This window comes from Harpia harpyja, chromosome 5 (genome assembly GCF_026419915.1).
Source record: "Harpia harpyja isolate bHarHar1 chromosome 5, bHarHar1 primary haplotype, whole genome shotgun sequence".
NCBI classification, from domain to species: domain Eukaryota; kingdom Metazoa; phylum Chordata; class Aves; order Accipitriformes; family Accipitridae; genus Harpia; species Harpia harpyja.
In genome coordinates this window covers 32088484-32115631 of record NC_068944.1, presented here as the reverse complement: position 1 = coordinate 32115631, position 27148 = coordinate 32088484, and the positions used below count along the sequence as shown (strand labels likewise).

Genomic DNA, 27148 nt, shown 5'->3' with positions numbered 1-27148 from the left:
AAACACTAAGTTAAATTAGTGTAAGACTGCACGGCCAAGATGAAAAAGCATGCCTGAAGCCTGCTTCTGTCAGTTATTTGCCATCTGTAATCCAAACGACAGTTCTTGCTGCCTAACAGGCCAGTTCTAGCTCTGAGGCAATGGGAAGGACTCAGTCTAATGAGTGTTCATATTGTTAGTTAACATGTTTCTCAGTATTAATATTTTTAAGGACTGCTTATAGTTATTCTGCTTCTATCTGCTTCTACTTATGACAGATAGTTGTCCGTGGACTCCAAGGCAGCTTGCATACCTTCTTGTTACAAATATTCCTTTGAGGAGTTCCCTTTCTACATTGGAAATGCTTTGTCCATTTGACTGTTCAGCTTGTAATTGTGCCTTTTTCATTCTGAAACAAGCATACCCCTCAACAAGACACTGTCAAAGTTTTTCTCATTAGATTGTTTTTCTCCTCCCATTGTCTCTTGCTTATGGACTGTTGAGAATGTTCTCTTACTAAGTTCTATGATCTTGCTCAGAATCTTTCATTGGAAGAGAAGTTTGTCAAGTCCTGAAATCACTGGCTTTTGGATGGGATCTCTAGGTTGTGCTTCCACCTGCGCTATGCTGTAGCACTTTGTGAACTTCTTAAAGTTCTTGATGTTCTTAAAGACATTCTTTCTTTTTCTCTTCATTAGCCCATAAGCAAAAGAAAAAAAAATATTACTGTCACTTTCTCAAGGACTATTATTAATGAGAATTCCTTTATATACATTAAGTGATTTGTGACTTATATATGCTATACAAGAGGAATTTTCTCCCTGAAATGGTCAAATGACCTGTTTTGCTAATGTTTTTAAAATCTGTCCTTTAGATTTGTCCCAGCCTCTGTATCTATAGAAAACTGCCAGTTAAAAAAAAGACAGTAGACAGCTGCTAAGGCTATGTGGTATGTATTTATTTAGTTACAGTCCAGAAAAATTTTAATGCTAGAAATAACCAAATGAGGTTGAATTGACTTAATAATTACATTTTCTACTATCTGCTTCCTCCCATCTTCATGATCTCCTATCATCAGTCTCACTGCATTGTTTGAAACTTCATCTTACAGTATCTTTTTCACAGTTATGGCATATTTTCTATGTGCATCCCAATGCAAGAGCAAGGTCTTAAACTCTCATTCACAAAGATATTCTTTCTTTTGTTTAAGCAAAAGTAAACCCTCCTTCCTAGGCAGTACTGTAATACAACGCAATAGTATCAAAGAGCAAAGTGTTCTTATATATTGGAGAGAAAAAGCTAGTTATAAATGCTTTTCATTGTCCGAAGACAAGTTTGCATGTGTCAAAGAAGAGTCACACTATGCCTGAAGATGGTTCCTCAGTTAGATCCCAGTGTTGTTCATCCCAGCTCCTTCTGTCCTATTGCCAGCCTCAATAACAAATAACTAAGCTCTGTATTTTCACTGCTTCTGTCATTTGGTTGTGCCAATTGGCTTTAAGAGGTGTTTTAATGATTTGCAACTATGGACATGTTGATCGAGGTGTTTTAAATGTGTCTAGTGGCTTGGAGTGCTTCTATATTGTGATTGAGCAACTTTGGTGGGGACTGGTTTGCAGAAGGGGGTATGTTTTCTGAAATCTGCCTCGTTAAGATTTCTCGGGATAGGTACCTAGCCTCTGTTTTTAAGTTTTAGCTTTACAGAGAGGAAGCTTTCATTATTTACTGAATTTAGTGCTGAATAGTCCAGCTGCCCTTGCAGTCACATGGCTTTTCAGTCCTCCAGGCCTTTTATGGCTGGAAAGGTCATAAATGTTTTCAGGAAGGTGAGGGTCTGTGGATACAGGGATGCATACATAATCTTGACTAATAAGCTGGGAAGCATTAAGAAAATTATCACAAGAACAGTTACATGAAGATCTACAAATAATAATAGAGTTGTTGCTTTGTACTATACCCCAGACTGTTGACTGGTCACTTCCCTTTCTAAGCATCTCACCCTTGTTTGACAGTGGTTCCCTTATGTAAGTCTGATGGGCAACATGGTTGAAAAAGGGCAAAGCTACTCTCTTACAAACTTTGACTTTTTCCATTAGGTCTCACATGTCCTTAAAATAAAATTCCCTAAGGCTCTTAAATATTTTTTTCCCCCCCAGAACAGTTCGGTGAATACTTATGTGATTTTTAAGAACTGCCTTTTAAATCTGTCTCAGATACCTTTTTCTTTTCAATAACTTTTGCAAGTATGGGCAATTTTGGAAAAGTGAGTGGTGGAAGAATTTACACTTTTTCCAGTAACCTTGGAAAATGTGAAGAAGTTAGCTTTGAAAAAGAACGAAAACTAAAAATTGAAAAATACCTAGCAACCTGATAGTAATTAGTCTTCACAAAAGATAGGAATGCAATTTTGACAATTGTTTCATTTTTTAAATTGGATTTAGAAGAAAAACAATCTCCTCCAAAATAAGTTCTGATATAGAAAAAAACCCCTTTTTATGGAAAAAAAAAATCTGGGGTAAAAGAATGTTCACCCTGATTACCTGTAAACTTGAAATCAGAAAAAAAAGTAGTAAATATGTCGGTTTTTCTTATGCTGTGATTCTGACTTAGATTGAGACCTCTCCTGCAATGATACTTGATTAGCTGGTTTGTGCCAGTAACAGGGAGCCAGTTCAGTGTATTTGTTTAGGGGAAACAGGAACCAATGTTAAATCAGCCTCAGTTTTTCCTAGTCCTCTGGAGCTTTGCTAGTAAACTGCTTGCTATTGGAGCATCCAATCCCCACCTAACACAGAAGAGGTTAGTTCAGCATGACAATTCCTGGCGTTCTCTGTCTCTCTGAAATACCAGATAAATTTGGGATAGAGGTAATCTTACCTAATTTTGCTAGAGAAATTAGGTGACTTGAGCTATTCCAGAGAAGTTCATCCCCAGCTGTCTCATGAGTCAACTTCTGGAGATACCTGTCTTTTCAATGAAACAAAAAAGATGCCTAGATGACTAGTTTAGGCAAAATACTTGAGTTTTAGGTGGATAAAGTCAGAGAGATATTCTTTCTGTTGTTCACGTAAGTCATTTAAAATTTTCACTAGCCCCACTGAAACTGGTCTCTTGAACAAATGGAGCAGGACTTGGCCCCATATGTAGGCACAGCAGCAGCAGCAGAACAGTGGTTGATTGGAACGTGTCACTTGCTTAACATTTAGACAGGCATATGGATATGTTAAGATATATATGGATATATTTAGGTGCTGTCATAATCAAGGTGCAACATGCAATGTTTCAATTAAATGTACTTTAAAGCTGGAAACTTAAAAAAGCGATGTGAACATCATTGAAGGTTTTAAAAAGCCTCTTCTGCCATTTAAGAAAATATTTCTAGTTATTTCTCTGAATTCCTTAGTAGGTGTTACAATTGAGTATTTATCACAAGACTGCAAGACTGAGCAAAATATATCAAAACCCAGACTGAAACACAGTGCTACAGGCATTAAAATGCCAGTCCAGTTGTTTATATTTCACTATTCTGTACTAACTAACAATTATAAAAGTACATCCAATACAGTGCAGTACTGTACTTCAGTCTGTAAATTAAAAAATACTCTGTGGAAAGGTTTCTGAATCCTTTGTAACGGTGCAGTGTAGAACAGTTCCGTGTCATACACTTCACTGTGTTACACTAAGTAAAAAATCTCATTTGAAGATAATGCATACCCTGTCTTGTAAAGTATTTTGGATGTTTTTTATGAAAAAATGCTACTTAGGTATTGCATACTGTTATAAATATGTTGGGGACTTTAACACATTGTGTTAGAGCTTAATAAATTATTATGAAAGAGTTGTGGCATACTTGCAGTATTTCATTTTGGAAATGAACTGGTCTTATGATACCTGAGGAGAAAGCTGACATGCAGGAGAGCACTAGGAGGTATCATGTTGTTAGGAGCCCAACTTGCAAAGAAGTTCTTGGTGGAACTGGAAAAAACTCGGTTACTGTCAGTGAGGCATCTTAGGCATTCATCTTCACCTTTGGATGCCCAATCACTTTGAAAAATTTGGAACTGTTTTTTTTTCAAGTTTGAGTAACAGTTAAAATATTTTCTCATTCACACATTTATATTAGAGTTCATACATTTATATTAGGCTCTCTATGAACAAAACAAAGTAACTTGTATGTTTATGTGCTTGCAACTGTCTTATACTGAAAGATCTCCTTTTCAGTGTTAATTGGCCTAAACTAGAAGATGGTATTTATGCACAAATGTCAGGTTATAAAGTTTGGCATTTTAGCAGGTGTGCATGTGTGCCTATTATCTGACGTAACAGGTAGCTGTATTTTTTTCAGAACTGAGTCAGACTGGTGTAGCGTGTAATAGTATCTAGACCAAGCTTCTGTGTGACAACTTTGGCTTTTAAATACTGGATCTCACAAAAAATGCCAAGGTGTTAACTTCAGAGACAACAGATCTCTAACCACAGGAGGACAGCACGTACAGCAGATTGCAAACTTCTTTTTGGTGAATATACTGCTCCTAGTGGTTTAGACTGAAATATAATCCATCCGTTATATCAATAATTGGTAGATTTATACCAAAAATGTACATCTGAAATTAGAACATAGCAGTTTTTTAGCTTCCCTATAGAAATACAGGAATTGTGTGACTATGCCAAAAAGGATATTTTGTTTCCCATGAGGGTAGTTCAAAGGTACATCACTTTAAACAGAAGACCTGATGATATTGTATACAGTTGGTGTACTGCAAATGGGTATTCTACAGCATATTGAAAGCGCTAGTCTCTTTTATAAAGTTAAGGAATCAGAGATTATACTTACAGAGCTAATTTCTAGAGAATCTGGGCCAAGAATTTCTCATTTCAGCTACTAAAAAATCAGCAACCATACAGGACTACTCCATAACTCCAGAAAGGCTTGTTGTAAGATGTTTTGATTGTTGAGATCCAGATCTAAAGACCACCAAAGCCATGGAAGGATCTTCATTAGCTTTACTGTTCTTTAAAGCAGACCAACAGTTATTTGACTATGAAGAAGTATCAGCTAATTTGATTTTTCATTAAGAAATCTGTGAAAGTGTATCTGTCAACAATTTGTACACTCTTCAGAAACAGATAAGGGGATGAGTGTGTAAAATCTTCATATCAATTTGCACAAAAGTGATTTCTTTTAAAACCATGCAAAAGTTCCTGTCCAGTATGGTGGTTAAGTGTGCTTGTTGCTTTGTCATCACTGTCATCTACAGGCTCTGTGGTGGTCTCAAGAATCAGGTTTAAATTCCCTTGAAATGCAGTTTCAAATATGAGAGGACTGGAGGTGGTTGGTCATCTCCCTTGGGCTACTGAGGGAATTTCAACCACTTCCTGAATGTCAGTCACTTCAAAAGATGTTAAAAAAAGAGGCATCCTCATGTACATGAAATCTAGCAGGTTTCAACAACATCTTTTCTCAGAATGCTCTTCTCCTACATCATGTTAGAGGCTGAACGTTAGTTGTGTGTCAGCTGAAGAGATGTACAAAATCAAAAAACAATGTGTGTTCAAAATGTGGCTGCTGTTTTAGTGCAGTCACAAGCGGTATCATGTTTCCAAGTAAATACAAAGGAATTCTGTATACTGCTGCTGTGTGATGGACAGAGGCATATAGTCTTCTCAGAAGGTCTGTATTAAGCTGTTTACCAGATTCCCTCTATGTTTTATTTATCTCTTCACCTGCAAGTTACTATAAAATTTTCACATGCCTCTTTTCTATCTGTCATTGGTTCAAAAATGACAAAAAAGTTATCCTGCCTTCTAATTTTGCTATGTGAATTGGTTTTTTTGGTAGTCTAAAGGTTAGAGGCTTGCTTCTTTTCTGTTGTTTTACACATGGGTAGTTCCAGTATAGTTATTTCCTGCTTTACATCACTGTGAAGTAAAAGAAGTACCACACTGGGGCTGTGAATGTTATGTATCAAATGACATTAGGTGCATTCTGCCAGTTAAAGCTGGTTGGGAATTTTTTGATAATGCCTTTTTTTTTTCCTTTAAGAAATGTTAGTCTGTCAAAGGTTTTCTGTTTTGACGTACTCCAGTAAAATGAAACCTCGTTTCCTACTAGTCCAGTGGGCAGCTTGTGGATCTAGGAATTGTGGGGGGAGCCTGGGAGCCCTTGGAAATAAGGACTCCTTGGCTCCCACATTTCCTGCTGTAGTCCCAAACATGCAGGAACCAGGACTTAGCTCTCAGCTCTGCAGAGGGGAGCCTGGTAACCTAGAAAATGCTGGTTTGGCTAAGATCTGCAGGCTCCCTTCTGCAGAATTGAATGATGTTGCTTTTGCCATGTTTCCCAAGGCCTTTGTGTCTCACCCTCGGATAGGGAGTTGAGAAATATTCAGAACCCCACAAGGACTGGGGTGCTTGAGCTTCTTACAGAGGTGGTTTTATAGCTGGTAGTCATGGTAGAGTTCATGAATAATCAGAACTACAGAAGGTGAGGAAGTTAAGCTAAGCCAGAAGGGGCCTCTGAGCTTAGAAGATGGGGCTATTAATTCAGTTTATTTAAAAACATCTTTTAAAAAGTGGTTATTTCAAAGCAATTTTTCCTTTTAGGCAAGTCTTTTCAAAATTGATCTTTTTGACATTTCACAGATATGGCATTTCATGGAACAGAAAATCCTCTTTTTAACAGCTCTACTTTTAGTGACAGAGGACTGTGTTCATCTTCTCAGTCAATGTCAGACTAGTACTCTGCCTGAGTTAAGCTGATAGAGCCTGAACCTTAATCAGATGATTTTTCTCCTGTGCTTTGTTACCGTATTTTACTCCCCAGGTGACTCAACTGTGCATTCATTACATTCTCCCTATTCACTCTAGATAGTTCTTGACATGAACATATCAACAGCCAGCTGCAGTGACGAGTGAGACAAATTATGGGTTAACACATATTTCAAGAGGAAGATACTCCATTACTTGGAGATTTTCTCTTTTTTGTGGCTACTAACTTTGAGTTCAATATTTCAACAGTGAACACGTAACCATTGTACTCCTATTCAGAGAAAAGCACATGACTGCTTGATTTTTATGGTAATTCTTTATTTTTTATTTTATAAAACACTTCAATAAACCTATTCTCTCCCATAAACAAATAAGCTGGGGGAACTTGGGCTCATTTTACTTTTTGGTCAGAACATTAATTTTTTGGCTCATATGTCACCTTCTAAAAATCCATTGATGTATAGGTATAGTTATAGGTCTAATTAAAGACCTGAGCTGGAGGAATTAACCAGGTGTTTACTCACCATTTTTCAAGAATGTCATTGTGTGGCCACTGCTACAGGAACACACTGAGACCATGCAGCAAACATAGTCAATGTACCTTGAACATACATAAACCAGTGGCATGTACAGTGATACTTGGCCACCAAACACAGGGAGGGATCTAGTGTGGCTAAGTGATGCAATAACGAATTCAGAGTAACATCACCATTCTGGGGAGGCAGAATGAAAAATATAATACTTTGTCAGTGAAAACATTCCGCAAAGACTTCCTCCCTCCTCTGGAGCTCTGAGGAATGTGTCTGCTTGTAGTGTAATGTTAACTTCTGTAATGACACCAGGGTTTAATATCAGTGTCCCTCATCTCTTAGACTTATTTTCCGAACCAGAAACAAGTTCAATAGTTTGTTCTGTCAAATCAATCCAAGTATATTTTATTGTAGTATTGCAGCCTCTGATTGTCTTTCTTACACAGCTGTTACGCTGATGCCAGAGAGCTTGTTCTTGTATGAGTGGGGAGAAATAAGCCTATTGCACTAGTGAGGGAGACCCATAAATCCCTGTCTATTTCTGAAAGCTAGTTCGGCTTCTGGTCCCAGACAGACTGTGGTCCTATACATTAGAGAAAGTACGGTGTCAGATTAAAAATTGGTATTCTGCAGAGCACATCTAAAGTCTATAAATGGACTTTAATTTTTAAAGGTAAAATTGTAATATTAGTAATGGTTAGTTTAATTAGTTCATGGAATGTTATGAAAACCATAAAATCAGTTGAGCCAATATAATGAATCTGTTCTAAGGTTGTCTAAGAACTGAATGGGAATACTTCAAAACTTTCTTCCAAAACTCAGTGACATTTCATAGCGGGTTCATATTTATGCTTTTGGGAGTAAGAAGGCAAGACTATAAACCCTCCCCCCCACCAAAAACCACAACCCAAAACCCAACAGTGAACAAAAAAGCACCACCACCACCCATCCCCCCATGGCTAGTTCCTCAGTAGGTATAAATTTACACAGTATTTTTTAGTTCAATGAAGCTTTGAAAATTTATGGAAGTTCAGAACCCGGTTCAGTAAATTGCAGTCTCTGGAATGGGCTTATATGTATATCAGTATCTATGTTATTATCCCCATTTTCTTTATTTTCTTGGTAGTTCAGATATATCTTTGTATATTAATGAAGAAGATTAGTTTTATTGTGAGCATCTTTCAGAAGATTGTTTTACACGTAATTAGGAGAAAGAGGTGTGTACATATTCTTCTTAATGAAATGGTAGGGAAGATCATATTGGAGTTCATAACCAACAATGTAGCTAAAAAGATTTTAGCATTCCCTTGTTTTGGGGGGATTCTTTGCACCTCTAACCTAAAACATGTAAATGCTATGAAATTAGTAATGAGGGGTTTTAAATCAGAAAAATGAACCATAGCTAGTTGAACCACAAAATATCTACAGTGTTGGAAGGCTGGCATTATCAAAAGAAAAACAGATTTTTTTTTTTTTTTAGTCATTTTAATCACATCAGTCATGTTGCAGCAAAGAATGCAAATATTCATATACTACAGATTGAGACTGCTCTGAAATGTTCTGACAATCTGTTATGTTTTGAGTGATGTTTCAACCCTATCACTTGGGTTTTTTTGTTTTGGTTTTTTTATGATGATAAAAAAACACTACTCATCTCTGTCACATGCTGTACAGGATAAAAAGCCTTTCAGTTTTCTTAACAAGAATCAGACGGCCAGGGTGCTGCTGGAACGCAGAGAATATGCCACTGTCTGTTCAAAGTACAGCTTAATGAGCCAGACTAAACACACTGGACAATAGAGCTGTGGAGGGAAAGGGCTTCTCGTGGATCTATGGATCAGCTGCAGCTTTAACATCTAACTAGTTTCATTTTTCATCTTTACAAGTTCCATTTCCCTGTTTTGTTGGTATAAACTGCATTTCAATGAGCGGACTTTCCTGCCTAGGTGATGGTATTGTGTGCTTTGAAAAAGGATATCGTGGATTATGCTAGAAATAATTTCTGTGTTTCTTTTTTCTCTCATAGTCACGACCTATTCCCTCACACCTTACTTCAGCAGTTGCAGAGAGTATCCTGGCTTCCGCCTGTGAGAGTGAAAGCAGAAATGCTGCAAAAAGGATGCGGTTGGATAGACAGCAGGTACTGTGTTGTTTGGGGGTCTACCACATCCATATTTATAAATGCACTGGACTCATTTACAGAGGATGCCATGCAGAAGGGTGGTGCTATCCCTTATACGTTTCTTGCTGGCAAGAATAATTAAAATATAAAAGCTGTAGTTCTTTAAATGAATACACAAGCATGTCTTTCTTTGTCTATATTTACATAAGGTGTATAAGGGTGTCTAGTATATTTATAATGTCCAGCTGGATAAAGCTATATATTTGCTTTTTAACAGTTGTAGATTTTGAGGGCATAGTGTGTAATCTGCGTACTAGAATTAAAAGGAACAGAATATACAGTATATGTAATTTACATAAATAACAGAAATGGTGCATGTATCCATGAGTCAGTGTGCTTATCTGTGCACATACTCTCTTTCAAAATATGTACACATTTGTAAATGTAAGGTGAAATAGTGTAAGTTTCTGAAAATATCTATTTGCCTGAAACAGAAAAGTTATTGTGATATATAGCAAAATCCTGTCAATTAACTTATTAGTGAGTTTTTAAAGCTCATATCAATATTTATTTTATTTTTTTCTTATGTGATTATTCAACTACTATAGTGCATGTTAGGATTTAATTATTTTTAATTTGCTAGGAATTGCATGTTTTCTTTCAATTTTTTGAAATCAAACTGGTAGCTTATTCCAGGCTTTGATTATTTAGTTGCTTCACAGATACAGTGAATGTCTAACATTCTTATTGAAGACTATTATGCTTTATTTCTCTTCATGATTATCACAAAGTCAAATCTTAGTAATATCTCAGTTGTTCCAATATATGCCTCTGTCATGGTAGATGAACTTTTTTTGTGGAAAAGGACATTTTTTAAAAGAACATTTTCCCTTTATACATAGTCTGTTGAGTTCTTTCAGGTCATGCCCTAACTGAATAAAGGATTCCTACTGCTATGCCTAGAACACTGATAGTTTAGTATCTGAAAGTGGATATTGCTATTTCTTTTTGCTGGCATATTTTTTGCTAGTATTTTCATTACTGTGGTACATTTGCCTTAAGATTTACAAATCACATGGGATGTCAAAGCACTAATGTATGGCTTAGTTTAGAAGTAGTGCTCATCCAGATTTTGCAGGTTTTATATTCTCTCATTTGTTCTCTGATTTTTCAGTAATAATTGAAAAAAAAAAACCCAAACCCCTAGAAAGTCGATGTGCTTACCCCAAAGAGAACTAGAAAAGACTTGTGCAAACATCAGTTACTTTCATTGCACAAAACTGGTGGCTCAATTCCTTGGTCTAGCCAGGGTGAGGCAGAGTTTTTGAGTGATTTAAATGAGAATCCCATAATACTCCCCAGAGAGCCAGACAGCTGTTGAAACCAAAAACAATTTAAAAACTGTAGACAGAATTCAAAATGCATATTAGTAGGATATTTTTTTCTCTTATTTGTGGTATTACTATCACAGAAGGATTTGGTAACAGTTATCATCGAGGGGAGAGATATTTCTTTACTTTTCATTACAGAATTAAAAATCTGTAGGCAGAATGGCTCCAAACTGATCACCTTAATTACAATTGTGATATCAAAGTAGCAAAGCTGCCTACGAAGAACAGGTGTTGGGTTCTGCTTCCTTCAGCTCTGCCCTCTTTTTGGCAGTGAGTTCTCCGAACACTGTGGAGACAGTTGCAAATAGCACCAGCCATTTGATTCAGCAAGCAGTAAATTAGCTGGGTTGATGTAGCTCTGGTGCTTGCAAAACTGTTTGTGAATTCAGGGTAGATTTGCTGAATAGTTTTGGCTGGAAAAAATTATGGCAATGTGTGTTAGGTAGCTTCATAAAACTTGTAGTGAGAAATTTACCCTGCAGGGCGGAATAGTTAAGTCATTAGAGAAGTAGAAAAACTTCATTCTAGCCCCAGTTCCATTGAAATTTAATTATTTATTCCAAGTATGTGACATTAACGAAGTAGACCGAGAGCAAAGCATTCCAGAATATTTCTGAATGGGGTATTTAACACACTACTGTGCTCTGTTCTTATGCTGAGATGGGAAGCGGACCTGTATCCTCACATCCAGGGAGAATGCCTTATAGGTAAAAGGGTTCTAACCTTCTCCTCTTCCTATTTTTGCCTTTTACTTACTTTTAAATTTCCTTCACTTTTCTTAGATATGTCCAAAGTGAAATACTTTCATTGGATTTTTTTCTTAAACAGAGTAAGGTTGAAAAAGTTCAGTTCAGCATGTTGTTTTTACTGTTCCATAGCTCAAAAAAAAAAAAAAAAAAAAAGATGCCTTGTTTACTTGTTAACATGTCTCCATTTCTCCTTTTTAAACATAAATTTCCAAAATTGGGCATTATGCCAATGGGTGGACTCAGGCTTTGAGGACCCTTCAGTGGAAATTTGGGAGGAGGAAAGGGGAAATAAGATTTAGATAATGAAAATTACCACTTCATAAATTATATCAAGAGGTCTTCTTATGGAGGACAACCATTAGACAGTCCTGGAAAGTAGATTGTTAAGGGGATCTGGTAAGAGCACTCATTCAGCACTTCCCCTCAGAGCTGAATGGAAGCATTGCATTAAAGCTGCTTTATTCTTGCACGCAGCACAGTGAACGTCTGCCTTTTATTCTCCAGAAGGGTGATCTGCCTCAGACTGAGATGTAACTTGCATCCCCACCACCACCTTTTTCAGAATATTACCCATAACACGTGAATGTATTAAGAACACAGTGAGTGTTATGCCCAATCCTGAAGCTAAAACAACACTTCAGCAGCTTCCTGAACTCCTTTTCTTGTCTTGTTTATGCTCTTTCCTCTTCTTCTCCATTTCTCCTCCTGCCCCTAGCACAACACGGTCCCTGAACAGGAAGTTCTGAGCATGTTGCATGTACGTCCGTAATGGAAGTCTGTACTTCAGTAAAATAATATGGATTTCCAAACTAAGTATGTTTTTGCCTACAGTGTTAATTTTAATAGTGGTTTGATGAAAAACCATCTCAGTTATTGCTCAGCAAAAAGAACCAGCTTAAAAGTAAAAATTATGGAAACTTCTAAGAGTTCATTTTTTTCTTTTGAACGGATAGAGTATTAGCCATGCTCATGAGTATTAGCTGTTTCTTTCACAAGTATTAAATTTGAAGGATTGGCTTTATATACCTATAATCCTGTGCACAGATTTGTTATCTCTTCAGAATAAACCTCTCCAAAGTGGGTGTGTGTCTGCGCACACACAAATACTGCATCTTATGAATGACTTTCTAGGTATTTCTGATAGCTGCAGTGCTTAATATAGCCCTGATCTAGGGATATTGTTAAGTCTGATAAAGTTAAGTCTGAAGCAGGAAGAAGCCATCCTATAAAACCCTATATGCCTTAAATTCCACTCATGTGATCTTTGTATTTCCTAACTCAAGGCTGAAAATTTCTGCCTGCAAAAATCCAATTTTAAAAATAAGTTAATGAAAACTGGTCTCACTGGCATCAATTACTTATTTTCCAAATTGTTTTTTTTCATGGCAATAATTTATTTCATAATGGGAAAATCAATGTGATCTTGTCTGTCAGGAAACTAGTAACTTCCCATAGTTTTTGAAACTGCAACAATAAAAGCATTGGCAGTTTCTGAGACTTCTCTGTAAGGAATATAAATGTGTTTACTAGGTCACGGTAGCTTGGACTATAATGCTTTGGCTGTCTGACTGTGTTAGATGTTACTCAAGTGCTCTCTTTAGCTTCAGTGCATTTTCATTATCTTGAGATCAAGCTCTGCTGGTTGGCCAGTAGCTTAAGTGCCAAGAAGTTATATATTTGATACCTATTACCCAACTGAAGAGTTCTGTCACTTCCACTTTTTAATTCTGCCTGGTAGTAAAAATAATTTATTCCCTTGCACAAATTTTATAGATTTATATATTGTAATTGTATAGGATTACTGATACTACTGGGCTGGATTTGGTTGATCTTTCCCAGTCCAGATCAGGCAGTGGGTACAGACGCAATGCAGAGCTTTTGTGTTGTTCTCCAAGTCTTCTTTGCTGAGTCTGGATACTGAAAAAGGGTAACTCGTGTCTTGAATTTTGAGGACTTTTTTCATCACAGTTGATAAAAATTGTAGAAACAATAAAAAATGTAGAAACAATAATTGGATCGACCTTCTGTGACTTGCTTCAGTCAGAGATAGAAGAGGTAATCCTTAAGATTTCCTGTGCTTCTGAATGATACCTTGGGATGCTCTCCTGGGATAATCCTTCAAGATCCTTATCACATTTCTAGCAATATTCAGTGTGAAGCAGTTGCACTGAAGTGGAGGTTCTGAACTACTATCAACAAGGGAGTAATGAAACAAATTAAGTAGAGCTAAAATACAGCCCTTTTTACATGCATTCCTTACCTATGGTAAACAGGATGACTTCTTTTGTTGTGTCCTTCACTTTACAAACCAAATTGTGTCTTGGTTGGACAAAAGAAGAATGGTTAAATAAGTAGAAAAATCTGGAAAAAGTCATCCTGTTATTACTGTCGTGGGCAGTGAACAGAGGTTGGGATGCCTGTTTTGTGGGCTGCCACTGCAGAGGCCTCAGGTCTGTGGGTCTACTTGTTCATCACAGAAATGGAAGGTTCGCTTTAAGAGCTTAACCATTGTCAGTCTTTGCTTCTTCTGAACAGGTATGTGCGTGGTGTAGTTTTTGTAAAACCTCATCATAAAACTGTCTGGAGCACTGTTGGGCTATGGTACTCTGTGGAAAGTGGAGGTGGATTAGTGTTGTTACTGTCCTGTCTGAAATCAAAAAGACCAATGAAAATTCTTCAAGGGAAGCTCGAAGAGGAAATAGTACTTTATATACATCAGTATGTGAGAGGACCTGCCCCTTTATTTTTCCTAAGGGAGATGAAAAGGTGAAATCTTCCTTTGGAAAAGCAAATAAGGATGATATTAGGAAAAAATTGCCTTCACCTTTATTTGGACACAGGTGGTTTTTGTAACAGCTGCCTTTTGTTTCATTGTTTTGTTGTTTAGAATTGATTCTTTTTGCATGCTGTCATGTTGCAAAATTTATGAATGAACATTTTTTCTTCTAATTGAAATAAGAAGGTTTTGGTGATCAAGACAAAATGTCAGCACCTTGGAGTGAGGAGGGAGGATGAATATGGGAAAGCAGGAAAAGAACTGAATCATAGAATACTATGTCTGTAGAAGTCTATGAACCTTTTTATGGACATGTCGTGTATAGCTAGCCAGATCACTTAGAAAATTGATGTAGCTTCATTCACACCATGTTGATTTGTACCAATTAGGAATCTGGACCTTTGAGAATTCATTATTCTATTTGTAGATAGGAGAATAGTGGTCACATATGACTGCTAAGCCAGTGGACTGGATTCTCTCCTGGATTCAGTCCATGTTATTTTAGCAATTTGACCTCCATTTCAGTGAGTAATGTCATGGAAGAGCTACCATAGCATGGAGAGTTTTTTGGTCAGCCAAAGGGGTGAGCTATGTACACTTCTTTCATCCTTATGCCCCAAGTGATCGAACATGCAATGTATGATTCTTTGAAGTTACATAGCAAATGACAAGTTGAGCCCAAAGAGAGCTTAAGCTCAGAGGAAAGTCAAAGTTATCTTATATATCTCCCATCCTAACAAAGGCATTTCTCAGCCAGAGCCGGTGCTTTTTAAATTCGTAGACTCTTCACAGAGTGCTTGTCAGTCAATATTTTATAGAATATACATGATAAGAAAAAGGTTTTCTGCATTTTCATTTTTTTTAAAATGTGAATTTAAAGGGTACAGTTTCTTTTCATTCCAGAGACTAGCTGAAAATAACAAGTCAGAAAACTTTAGAGCCTGACAAAGGTGTTGTCCCAATACCTTCACTGCACAGACATGAGAATAATACTTTTTTTGTAAAATTCGTAATTTCTTTAGTTTGATTTATTTCAACTATTCTTTATCACTATCTACAAGCCAAATGTGAGGTAGTACAATGAAGCTATTAGGATATGTGTATATCTCCATGAGTGCATGGGAGACGATTTCTCTTTCACTGAACAAACCAGTTATATGCAGACTTTAATTTTTCACATGAGATCATATTTGGAGATGGCTGCAAGACAACTTTGCAGTTGCTAGAGTATTACTTACTTCATCTCTATCTCTGCTTCAATTATTTCATTCTCTGCTAGGCATCTCAAAAAAGTTCTCTAAACATAAACGTTAAATGCCTTTTTTTTTTTAATCATAAGGTTAAAAGATGTGATGTAAGATTAAGATAAATAAGATTAGGATATATGTGCAGGTTATATTTCTGAGTCTTGTGGAAGTTACCAGTTTCTTTAATTATAAAAGCTAAACTCAATAAAAAAATCTTTGATAATTTGAGCTTTTCAAGTTTGTAAGAGCAAGTCTATGCACTGTGCACAGACTATCATGCACTATGATGCTATGAAGCAGTTCTTTATGATAAACACTGAATGCATTTTTTAAGAAACCTCTCATCAAGATGACAGCTATAATTTTTTTCCATGCTGTGATTTGTAACCAGGCAAATTAAATATCAATAATCTTTGTGGTGGAGTGAAAGATAATATCTAACCCCCAAGGAAGAGAAAGTTTAATGATCCCAGGCTTACACTGAAACATAAATGAACATAAATTTGCAAATAGGCACCTTAAACACATTCTTCACCCCCATTCTATTTTGGGGGATATAAGGAAGGCAAATCTAAAGTTTTCATTGCTTTAGTAGCATTTGAATAGGGTGTTAATATTGCAACATTTAGTAATTTTCACAATACTGCTTTTAGCTGCTAGAGCAGTAGGAGTAGGTGGCTATTAGGTTTCTGACAAAGCAATTATGGCCTAGACACATATGCTGGGAGCTGACCTGACATTTGCCTCTGGATAGTTGTCATAGCAGCAACCTGAATAGAGCAGCTTGATACAAGTGCCGGTTGCAGACTGGATATAGGTTCTGTGCTAATGCAATACATCTGAATATTAATAAAAGTGCATATGTACTGCCACTTGGAAATCACTGCTACTGTTTCCTTCCATTTATATCTAATTCCTAAATGTTCGTTTTCAAAGAAATTGAGGTTTGTAAGGAGATGTTAATGATCTGCCTCCATACAATTTCTGGTGCCATTTCTCTGCATGTAACAAGGGGGTTGACCTAAAGAAAGACTCTTCAAGCACAGTTTTATTAACAAAAAAAAATGTCTGGCTGTTGCAGACCAGGAGCAGTTTGTGTCTCGATCAAGAAGGAAAGAAATTACTGGTGGACAAATTACAAGTAATTGTAAAACTGTTTTGGAAGAAACTAATTAAAAATCTGAATTGAAGTGAGGGCATGGACCTCCATTGCAGGATCACTGTATCTGGCTTTCAGCAGTGAGGGGGAAGAGACCTTTAAACCTTCATATTCTGAGGACAGAGAATTTGTGTTTCAGCTGTGCCACTAATGCACAGCTTCTAAATTTTGACACTGAGCAGTTATTTCCTGTATTACCCTTCAGACAGCAGGAAAGAAGGAAGAAGGATATGTATTTGTGTCCCTGCATGTAAGTTGTTCTTCTCTTTCATGATCAATCCAAACTGCAGCTCCCAGGAGGAAGGAAGAAACAAATTGCAGGGTTCTTAAATGCTCTTTTTATTCTGCTATTTATATTGCATGTTTTTGTATCAAGGGCAGATTTGGACAATATTCGTTACAGAAAAGGGAGTTATGCAAAAATATCTCCCAGTGGACGTTGGAGAATGCCCTGCTGAGGCAGTGCTTCTGTGGCAGAAAGCTGCAAATTCAGAGGGAGCACAAAGAAGAGGTTTTGTTTCATGGAGATGGAGTCCTTGCTTCAGCTGTTCAGTATGCAGGAAGAGCACATCAACTATACATCCTTGTTAGAGGTGGAGGAGAAAGCATCAGGAGTTCCCTTCCTCTTGGGTTTCACAGAGCCTAATTTGCTCTAGAGAATGGGAAAGAAAAGGAACTTCGTCCATGCTGACCACAAGTGGCAGCAGTGCAGAGGGATGGGGCCATGTCCTCTCTCTGCTGTATATTTACATAAGACCTGAAAAATTCCAGCTCAAAGTGATTTTCACTTCAGAATGGGAGGCTTGCAGAGTCTTAGATAATAGAAAAGAGCAAAGGGAAGCAGATAGTTCACTTAACATAAAGCAAACAAATAGAAATTGGAATCCCCAAAACCACAAGAGGCAAAAGTCACTTTAACTTGCAAAGACCTCAATGCCTCTTACACTACAGAAGCTTTATTAATAATAGCTTTTTGTATTCAGACATCTCATTGTGATTTGGTATTTAATAGGGGTCAGAGTGATTTCTCTACTTCAGTACTTTATCCTTTTTTATCTGCATTCAAAATGATCACTAAGATGACTGTAACGTCCTTGGATACCCACATGCTTGTTTGCATTTCAGGCCTTGTTCACTTCCATCATTTCCCTACCTAATGATTATTTTACTTCTGAGTTGGTCTTTGGTTTGCTTTTGTGGTTCCAAATGATATGCTTTAACCACTGAGGCACAAAATGTTATGCAGGCACCATTTAGCTGCATGTGGATTATTGTCAGGAGATCAAATTATGTACTAGCATTGGGAAACTTAGCTTCCTACCCACAATGCACTGGCCATATTGTCAAGGGGAAGAAAATAAGCGGTATGCATTGTAATTTTAAATCCTGCTGCCTTTCAAGTCAGTGGCAAAATTCCTGATTTCAGCAGTGCTGGATAGGGTTCTGTCATTAGCAGATGCAGCTGGAAGGGACTGCCGAGTATCACAGGGCAACCCCCCTGCCTCCATGCTCCAGCCCAACCTACATTAAATTTGCTCCATGTATTGGAAAGGAATAATGTGCGAGGCATGCAATTGCAAATAATTTCATGCCTTGGATTTACGGTGAGGCCCTAAGGTAAGCAGATAATTTTTCACCTCAACACAGAGATCATTAAATTAGAAAATGCTTTATTTTTCCAGACTGTTCATGCTGAGCATATATGGTTGAATTTCAAGCTGCTGATTTCAAGGAACACTGTAAACACCCCGAGCTGCAGTAAGATCTCGAATGTGAAGTAAAATTGATGCCAATGTAAGTTTTCTGTTCTGGAGGTTGATAAAGCTGAAGGCTCAGAAATGGAGTGTCAGGTTGTTTCTTGGACAGGAACTTTTAAACAACCTTGTCCCCCTTCCTACCATAGGTGGAATGAAAAAGAACAGGGACCAGAACAGCCTTCTTCCCTGTGTCTTTAATATCCATCTCCTGTCAAGGAGGCAGAAGAGGAAAGGCTGATGGAAACGTAGATATAAAAGTTCTCTCCTCAGGCTCAAAGATGGAGGTTTTGGAGTCACAGCTTTTGTTCTTCCTGCTCCCATGTTGAAAGCCAAGAATAGAGACCTTTTTACTTACCCCTCCCTTTCATATGGCAGAAAGATATTAAATGTGAAGCATTTTCTTGCCTGTTAGATGTTTCTAGCGTAGAGACAAGTATGTAAAAGGCATGATTTTGTCCTTCCTTTCCTGTGTTTAGCTAATGACTTCATTGCACACACCCTCCTGCCTACAGCACAGGCAGGGAATAATGTTTCTGGTCAGTAAATCCCTGTTATCGTGCAGAGGTTGAGCCAGTTTAATGAAATCAATGCAAACCCAGCGTGCATGTGCAAACTCTTACTTTTCAAGACTGGCATATTTTGGTTTTGGTTAATGAATTAGTAGATTTAAAAGACTTTAAACAATAATAAATTACTCTTAAATTCAAAGCATCAGTTGCACAATGGATTCAGATGTATTCCTTGGTTAGAACAGTGCAATTCTCCGTGCAGAGAATACATGTAGAAATGTACGCACAGACTGCTTATGTTTGGTAGCAGGAACATGTTTGTGATTCAACAACTGGCTTGATGTCCCTAAACTAAATTTAGAAACATATTTTTCTAAGAAAAAAATAAAAAATGTAATAAGCTGTGGGAGCAGGAGCTGAGTGCATTGCCTGAGAGCAGCACCAGCTGCTAAAGAGGCTAGGCACAGGGCAAGGCAGCCAAGCAGGCTGTGGCCAGCAGCCCAGGCATTGTGCCAGAAGAATCCTCCCCTGAAATGAGAATATTTGGCGAACAGATTTGTACTGCAGCGCACAAATTTCATGCTTATTACTCATGGTATTTCATATTAAGCTTCAGTTTTACTGTCTCCATTAATGAAGCAAATCTGAAAGTGCATCCTCCAAAGGCCAGTCAAAGTTCATTTCTTTGTTTCTTTCAATGGCTTATGCTACTCTGGTTTGACGATTGTGGAATCAAAAGGCCATACCCCAAAGCATCACTTCTTATCTACTGAATCTTTTAAAATACAGAACTCTCAGAGTACTGAAGTTAAAGGATGTGCACCAAGTTCTGTCAAAAATTTAGAGCAGGTCTTCTTCAGTAGCAAAACATTTTCTTTCTACTAAATAGTTTGAGACAGGGTGGGGAGGTCAGGGTTTTTTTAAAATACCTTTTATTTTGAAAAGATTTTTTTTTTTTTAAACTGTAAAAGTCAAGTTGTACCTGAGGCAGTGTTCAAAAACAGACATCCTGCATTTAATTCATAGAAAGAATTTTGGTTTTCACAAACATGCAGTTCAAGTTTTAACACAAATTTGAAATAAAATAATTAGCAATCAAATGTATCAAACACAGGGTAAAATATCTTTAAAATATCTGAACCTACTGTTGAAAACAGTCATTAAGTGCATGGAAAAAAAGTAATTGCTCACTCTCTAACAGACAGAAAACTGGTTTTTTTTGAAAGACAGCTGTCTATAACTCCCACTAGAGTTTACCTGTGGAAGAGACACCATACTGTAAATATGGCAATAAGCTGGAATCTTCAGCATGCTTGTTTTTTTCCTTTTCAAAGCAGAACACAGACATTTTTAATTAGTTGAAACGGAGGAAGTTAATTCAGCACTGACTGCAAATGCTTCATGTCTAGGCTGTCATCTTCTGTTTCTAAATGAGAAGAATTTCATTTAGAATCTAATATAAAGTGCTTTGGTCCATTCCCCCTGCCACACACTCCAATATATGTAATATTGAAAGAAAGTGTGGGGCAGAAGAGAAATAGAAAGGAGAAACACTCAAAAGTCCAAATCATACCCCATAGTTTTCCAATAAAGCCTTTTTCAGTAGTTGCATCTCCATACCCCAGAGCTAGCAGGTGTATGGAAAGCTGTTTTGTGTCAAGAAAATATGCTGTCAGTGGTGGGAGTGATACCAGTTGTAATGCAGTAGACGAAGAGACCTATAGTGGGAGGTTTAATTATGTTGACCGTGATGATATTGTAGTAATAAATCTGCAAAGCTGGCACAAGCATTGCTCCAGTCCTCCCACACACTTTCCCCTGCATGCTCCCGAAACATTTGATTCACGAGTTTAAAAATTTTCTCTGTTGGTGCTCTGGTGCCACAGTCCTCCTGCACTGAATGGAGTAATGCTGATCTATCCCAGCTGAAAGTGTTGCCCATCATAGTCACTAAAAAATGGCATGTTGGCAAGGGGGAACAGAAACGTCTCTCCCTATCGGAGTGCCTCACTGAGATAATTTGTCGAGGACAGTACACATAAGTATGAAAAATGAAGAGAAAAATGCTTGATTGTGATCATAAAAGTGGAGCTGCCTGAGGCATAGCAAGGCTTGTTCTGAATGAGAGGAATACACCACGAAGGAGGAATTTCTCTAACTCTGTATCCTTCTGGTTCAGCAGTAAGTACTGCTACGCCTTTGTTATCACGCATCAGTTTCAGTAATACATTGATTCATTCAGCACCATTACCTGCAGGCAAAACTGCTCTTGGGATGGGAAAAGATGACATTGTTTTCTTGTGGTTTATGTTTTTTCTGTTTGGAAGAAAGGTCAGATATTCAGACTCCGCCATTTGTACTGCCTGTCAATGAGGAAGCAGCAAAAATGATCAGGAGCCGTGTTCTTTTGCAAGGTGCTGGCCTCTGCAAAGAAATTGGCTTTGAAAGGACTGGAGGGGATATGCAGCAACGTAAGAATAAACATGACATAACCCGTACTTCGTTTGCACTGAAGTTTTACCTTTATTTTCTTCAGACTTTCAGCTAATCTAATTTCAGCAGGGGCATCCTAGGCCCTGGAGTTCATTATGCAGTGCTTCATGTTTGGGATCAGGCATGTATCAAATGAGCTCTCCTAGGAGCAGGCTTAGCAAGCCTGCTCCCATGGTGCTGTGCCTTGAGCTGTCTTAGGCTGAGAGATCTATGGACGTGGCACAGGGAAGGAAATGATCCTTCCATATTCTCTCTGGTCCCATCCTCTGTGGCAGGCTGAAGGGGTCGGTGATGCAGTCTCCCGAGGGAAACTGGCTTTCCTTTGAAGGAAAATGTTGACTGAGAGTGGGTGGGGAAGTGCAAATAGAGGAGGGGGGGATTGTCAAGGTTGACTACTGAAACAAAGCCTAAATCAGTATCTTATGATAAGGCCCAAGGCAAGGGCCACTCTGTGATGTTCTTTAGGTCAGAGTGAAAATCTGCCTTTGTTTTCTGCCTATCCTGAGAGGAAGAAATTCTATATGAGGCCTGGGCCCTAACAAATCTCTTCTCTCTGCTGGTGCAACAGGGAGGAGAAAAAGTTCCTCCTGCCCCCTCTCCTCTGGTGTTCCTCTGCAAAGCAGAAAATAGTGGCCCTGAAGACTCTTCTGCTCTTTGCATGGCACCTTTGTCCCTTTTTCTGAATTTGTACCACTTTCTCTGTGGGAATTGTCACATGTATTTTGTGAAATATGCCATGAGCACGTAGGATTTTTGCCAAAACTCAAAAGCATTGGCACAATTCGTGTAGTCAAACCAGGTCCAGTTCTGCCTGTTACATGCCTGTAGCTGTTTGTCATCTGATGCTGGCCATCGCTGGACACGTTATTTAAAATTGCACTGGGGAAGTCATTGCTGTGCATACACTGCAGTGAACTATGCAGTCTTGCACTATGCACCTGTCTTATACGTTGAGACAACTTTCAATTAATAGTGTTGAAACCATTAGCTAACTAAATTTTTTCATACATTAAAATTCTCTAGAGAAATAAAAAGCATTACCATGTCCAATATAACTTATGAAATAGCTTATGAAGGGTGATAACTGCAACCTAAGAAAAGAACAGCAGGAGCTATGGAGAAATTTAACTTGCAGGACGCTTTCTGTCATTAGTCCACCTCAAATGTGGTTGCTACATTGAGTTACACTCTAACATTCCTTTGTCCCTCATGGAAAAAAGCACACCAGGGAAAGCACTTTCAAAAATCAACTATCTAGAGCTTCACTAAAGAACAGTAAGTTTCTCTCAAGCACCACAGAAAAAGATAAGTGCTATCCTTTTCCATTTGGACAGAGAGACATGGTCCTTTAGAAGAACGCAGTTTCTCTTTCGCCACTGACTTTGCATCACAGTTATCTAAACTGTGGGAATAGCTCATCCATGTGTCCATGCTCAGCCAGCACCACTAGTGACCTCTGAAAGCTCATGTTGCTCTTCTGCTATCACAGTGGATAATGAACTGGCCAAAGCTGACAGGCTATGAAAAATGATCCCTCTGCTTCGCTATTGCTCCAACAAAAGTGATTCTCCAACAACTCCTTGCAACAGCCATATGAGTACCTCTTCCAAAAAAGTTTTCTGTTCTGCAGGTGAAGTGGCAGTAGTGAAAAAACAAGACTCAAACACTGCAATGTGAAAACACTAACCTTTTAAGATTAACATACCCATTCCAGTCTATTAATAATATGTCATTCTATCAGTAATGCAGAAGACTGAGGTTCATTTTTCTCTCTTCTACACAATAGCACCTTTTTATTTCCGTGTCGGTCTCATGCTTTCATTTCTTGTTGAACACTGGCTCGTGTCATTTTTGATGTCTGGTGACAGCACTGATGCTGGCAGTTCATTTCAGTGTTAATAACCTGAAAGTAAAAGGAACCTACTGCCCTTCTGATCTGAAACTGAATCATGGTGCTTTCTTTTCTTGGCTCTATACCCTGTGTCAGGAGAACAATTTATTGGTCCTCAAACTTTTGGCAGCTAACTTTCAACATTTTGATAGACACTCTTCAAGTTCCCACATCACCATTGGCATTACAGGGAATTTAGATGCCTAACTGGACTCTGTATTACACCTGATTTAGCTCAGACTATATCAATATTTCCTCTCCATCTAAAAAATTATATTTATCATTGTTTATCTAAAATTTGAAAATCATTTTGATACTGGACTTCACAGCAAAATCATCATTAGTACCTAGACTTCTGGGAGTAACATGGTCAATACAGTTGCATCTGCATGCTAGGAGCACTTTTCCATATAATGTTATATTTATGCCAGAAAATTCTATGCTGAGACTGATGTGCTCTCCATGTAATGATGATGAGGTGATAGACAGAAGCAAGGAGAGTGGGATAGAGGGTATGCACTACTGGGTCACAGGCAAGGGAAAGGCAGCAATCTCTGGGTGTTTAAGAAGGGGACACCTTCCAGACCCTGCAATGGGAACGAAGAATCCCATGGCTCATCTTCCTTTAAATGCCCTGCTCTGTGCAGATGATGATGGCTGCTTACCCTGGCAGCTGCTTCTTTGAGCAGGAGCCAGAAAACTTTGAGACTGATGTCTCTCCATGTAATGATGAGATGATAGACTCACAGCTAAAGCATGAATGTTGAGTTTAGCTGGAATACCCAGCTCTAACTGAGCTACAAATTGAGTAGTATGTCACACAAGAACAGGCTTTCTCATTTTTTTTACATACTTGATTTAAGTAAGTAAAAGTGAAGAAAATAATGCAGAGAGAGTGGCAGAGAAAAGCATGGTCTAGATCTGATAACAGAGGGTGGGAAATAGAAAGCTGTGCAGTCTCCCAGATGTTTCTTATGAGAGGAGAAATAGTGTGTGTGCCTGAGGACAGCAATTATGGCCCTCTTGTTTTCACTGCTAAGTCCATCCCTGAATTATCAAAACACTTCCCAATCTAAAAAATACCTGGCATGAGTTCTGTGATATTATTTGAACTTGACCTCATATTTTATTTTAGCCAGCTTGCTCAAATTTACTCTTAGTACTTCTGGGGAAAACCTCAGGGATCTTTCTGCTGGTTGTGCATAGACCTCATCCATAATTCTAGTGCCTTACCCTCTGACGGAGACCTGGAATGCTGTTTATGAAGAACAACTAAACTTAAAGGGGAAGGAATCTGTCCAGAGGGGCAATTATTTTTTAAATCTATCTGTCCTGATGATTTTGGACAACAGGTTATGGCACTGTCAATGGATGCATCATTTTAAACAATACTGTGACTAGCCTGAGAGGTGGAGAAATATCCAAGCATACATATATATAAATATAGATATCTATCTTGGAAAATTATCAGAGAATAACTTTGTCCCTCAGATAAAATATATCTGAGGTATGTTTTAAGTATTTTTCTAAACAGACTATAAAAATTCTAGCAATTCAATTTTCAGGTTTCAGCTATGGGTCTGGCGTGATAAGTTGAAATCTCAGGTAGATAATAATTTTGGATTAATAATCCCTCAATACAGGTACTGGGAATTTTGTAGAACTTTATTCAAAATAGTTTTGAGGTATGAAAGCACAATGCAGCATGGCAAACAGGTGACAAATTAATTTTTCTGTGCACAAATTCATCAGGGAACCTGTAGCAAGTGCTTGGTTTTTCTCACTGTGAGTACTGAAACTCTGCTGACTTCAACTGAAAATCTGGCTTTTGCTCATTGTGCTGTCAGAGAAATAAGGCTTTCTGGGGAAGGTAGTATCTTTTATTAGATCAGCTTTTGGGCACAGAAGTTCTTCTCCTGGTCTAGGAAAATGTATTACCTTTTTCTACAAACCTTACCTTGCCTCCATGCTTAGATCACAGCTGTAAGAGCATCTCCTAAATATTGAAAGATGTTGTCCTTTTAAAGGACTTTAAATAATCAGTACTTTAAATATGAAAGTCAGCCAATGCAAAGGACTACTGTGAAGCTTCATTTGGATTTCAAACTCAGTGAATTATGTAGGTCTATTTAATTTTGTTCAGGCCTCCCTAGTCTTGAACAGGTTTTATTTAGTGAGTAGTAATCCCAGCACAAACCTTAGCAACTGGAGAGGGGAGAAAGAATGTGCAATGGAAACCAAAACTAAAGCGAAGACTCACATCCATCATTTGCAGAAATACCATTTCCACCATTGCTAAGCACATTGAGTCAACAGCCTTACTGCAGCGTTAAAGGAAAATTTAGCCTACTGTGATGTGCCAAAGTAATGTTTACCTGTCTAGGCTTCCAGGACATTGGTCATAAAATTAAAAGCTGGGTCAAACACTAGAGAATTAATTTAATGTAATTAAAGCTAATAAAAGATCCAGTGTTCTGTCAGAACAATGTGTGCTATCCAAGCAGTTGGTAGTATCATCACTTATTAAGATTACCTGACACTTCCCATTATAATACTAGGTATGCAATTTGGTGATAACTTCATGACCTTCAGCCCCCAGGGATTACATTTTCTGTTCTCTATGTCTTCCATCTGTTGAACTCTTTCAGACAAAACTTCAGCCATTTTCAAGAATGAGGAAAATTTTGTCCTGTAAGGGTCATTTGATCCTTAAATGTATTTACCATTCCTTAAAAAAAAAAAAAAAAGCCTCTGTGTTTGGTCTTGACAGTATAGTGGTGTCATTTATACCAAGGATGTGACGATGGATGCACATGCTTACACGGTTAAAATATTTTACTTGCTAAATTCCCAGATTATTTGAATTTCAGTGGGTGTGACTAGGAATCTGGTCTCGGTGCAGAAAGGAGGGGAAGAGTGTTGGGGCTGTGAACCATGGCAGGAGCACAGATAACAAGGGATGAAGGGAAAGGGAGATTATTAGATGGGGTTGGATGAGGAAGTGAGTAGCTGAGGCTGGTGATGTGAAGGAAACCAATCGGGTGAATTAAAGAGCTAGTGGTGAAAGAGGATCAGATATTAATAGCAAAAAATAATGTGGGTTGAAAACAGGAGCTGCCCTGGCTAATTGTAGAATCTGGCTTTGCTCCCCGTGGGACAGCGTTTTGGGGATTAGGAGACTGACAGGAGTCTGAGGAGGAAGAGAAAATCTCAGATGGGACCATCAGTGGCTGTGACACTGATTAAATACAAGTTAGGAAACGAAAGGGCTCGAGTTGCTGAAGCTGCTCAGGTATCACGCATCGAGAGACTTGTCTGGAGAGGAGAGATGAGGATTTGCTAGGCAAGAAGATTGAAACTGAGATGGAGGGTAGAAGATGAAACTGGAGAAGCAAGAAGGATGGAATGAGGAGTTAGGGATTTTGAAGAGACAGTATGAAATAAGTTTGAAGAGACAGAGCACAAGGTATACATGATCAGGTCATGGGCGGGGAAATGGCAGTGATCTGTCCAGGTGTCTAAGAAGGGGCCACCTTCTGGGCCCTGCAATGGGAGCCAGGAATCCTTTGGCTCATCCTTTTTTAAACACTTTGCTCCGTGCAGACGATGATGGCTGCTTACCCCGGCAGCTGCTTCTCTGCGCAAGAGTTGAGACAGGCAGAGAGCTCCCAGCCCCACAGCCCCTTGTGGACTCAGCAGGGTGTCCCATGATGGAACTTCTGAGTTTCTTCCCATTATTTTAAAACTAAGTTACACAAAGAAAAGCCCGTTATGTTG

The 27148-nt window shown here is 38.2% G+C and overlaps 1 protein-coding gene across 5 annotated transcripts in view; it reads left to right on the top strand.

Moving 5' to 3' along the window:
- The window catches only part of NOL4 (nucleolar protein 4), a 201571-nt gene that overhangs the window by 156401 nt on the left and 18022 nt on the right, over positions 1-27148 (top strand). For all 5 annotated transcript variants that reach the window (XM_052788050.1, XM_052788051.1, XM_052788049.1 and 2 more), the window contains one exon: positions 9304-9417. In XM_052788050.1, coding sequence (XP_052644010.1) covers positions 9304-9417 — 114 coding nt within the window. The remainder of the gene's footprint in view (positions 1-9303; positions 9418-27148) is intronic.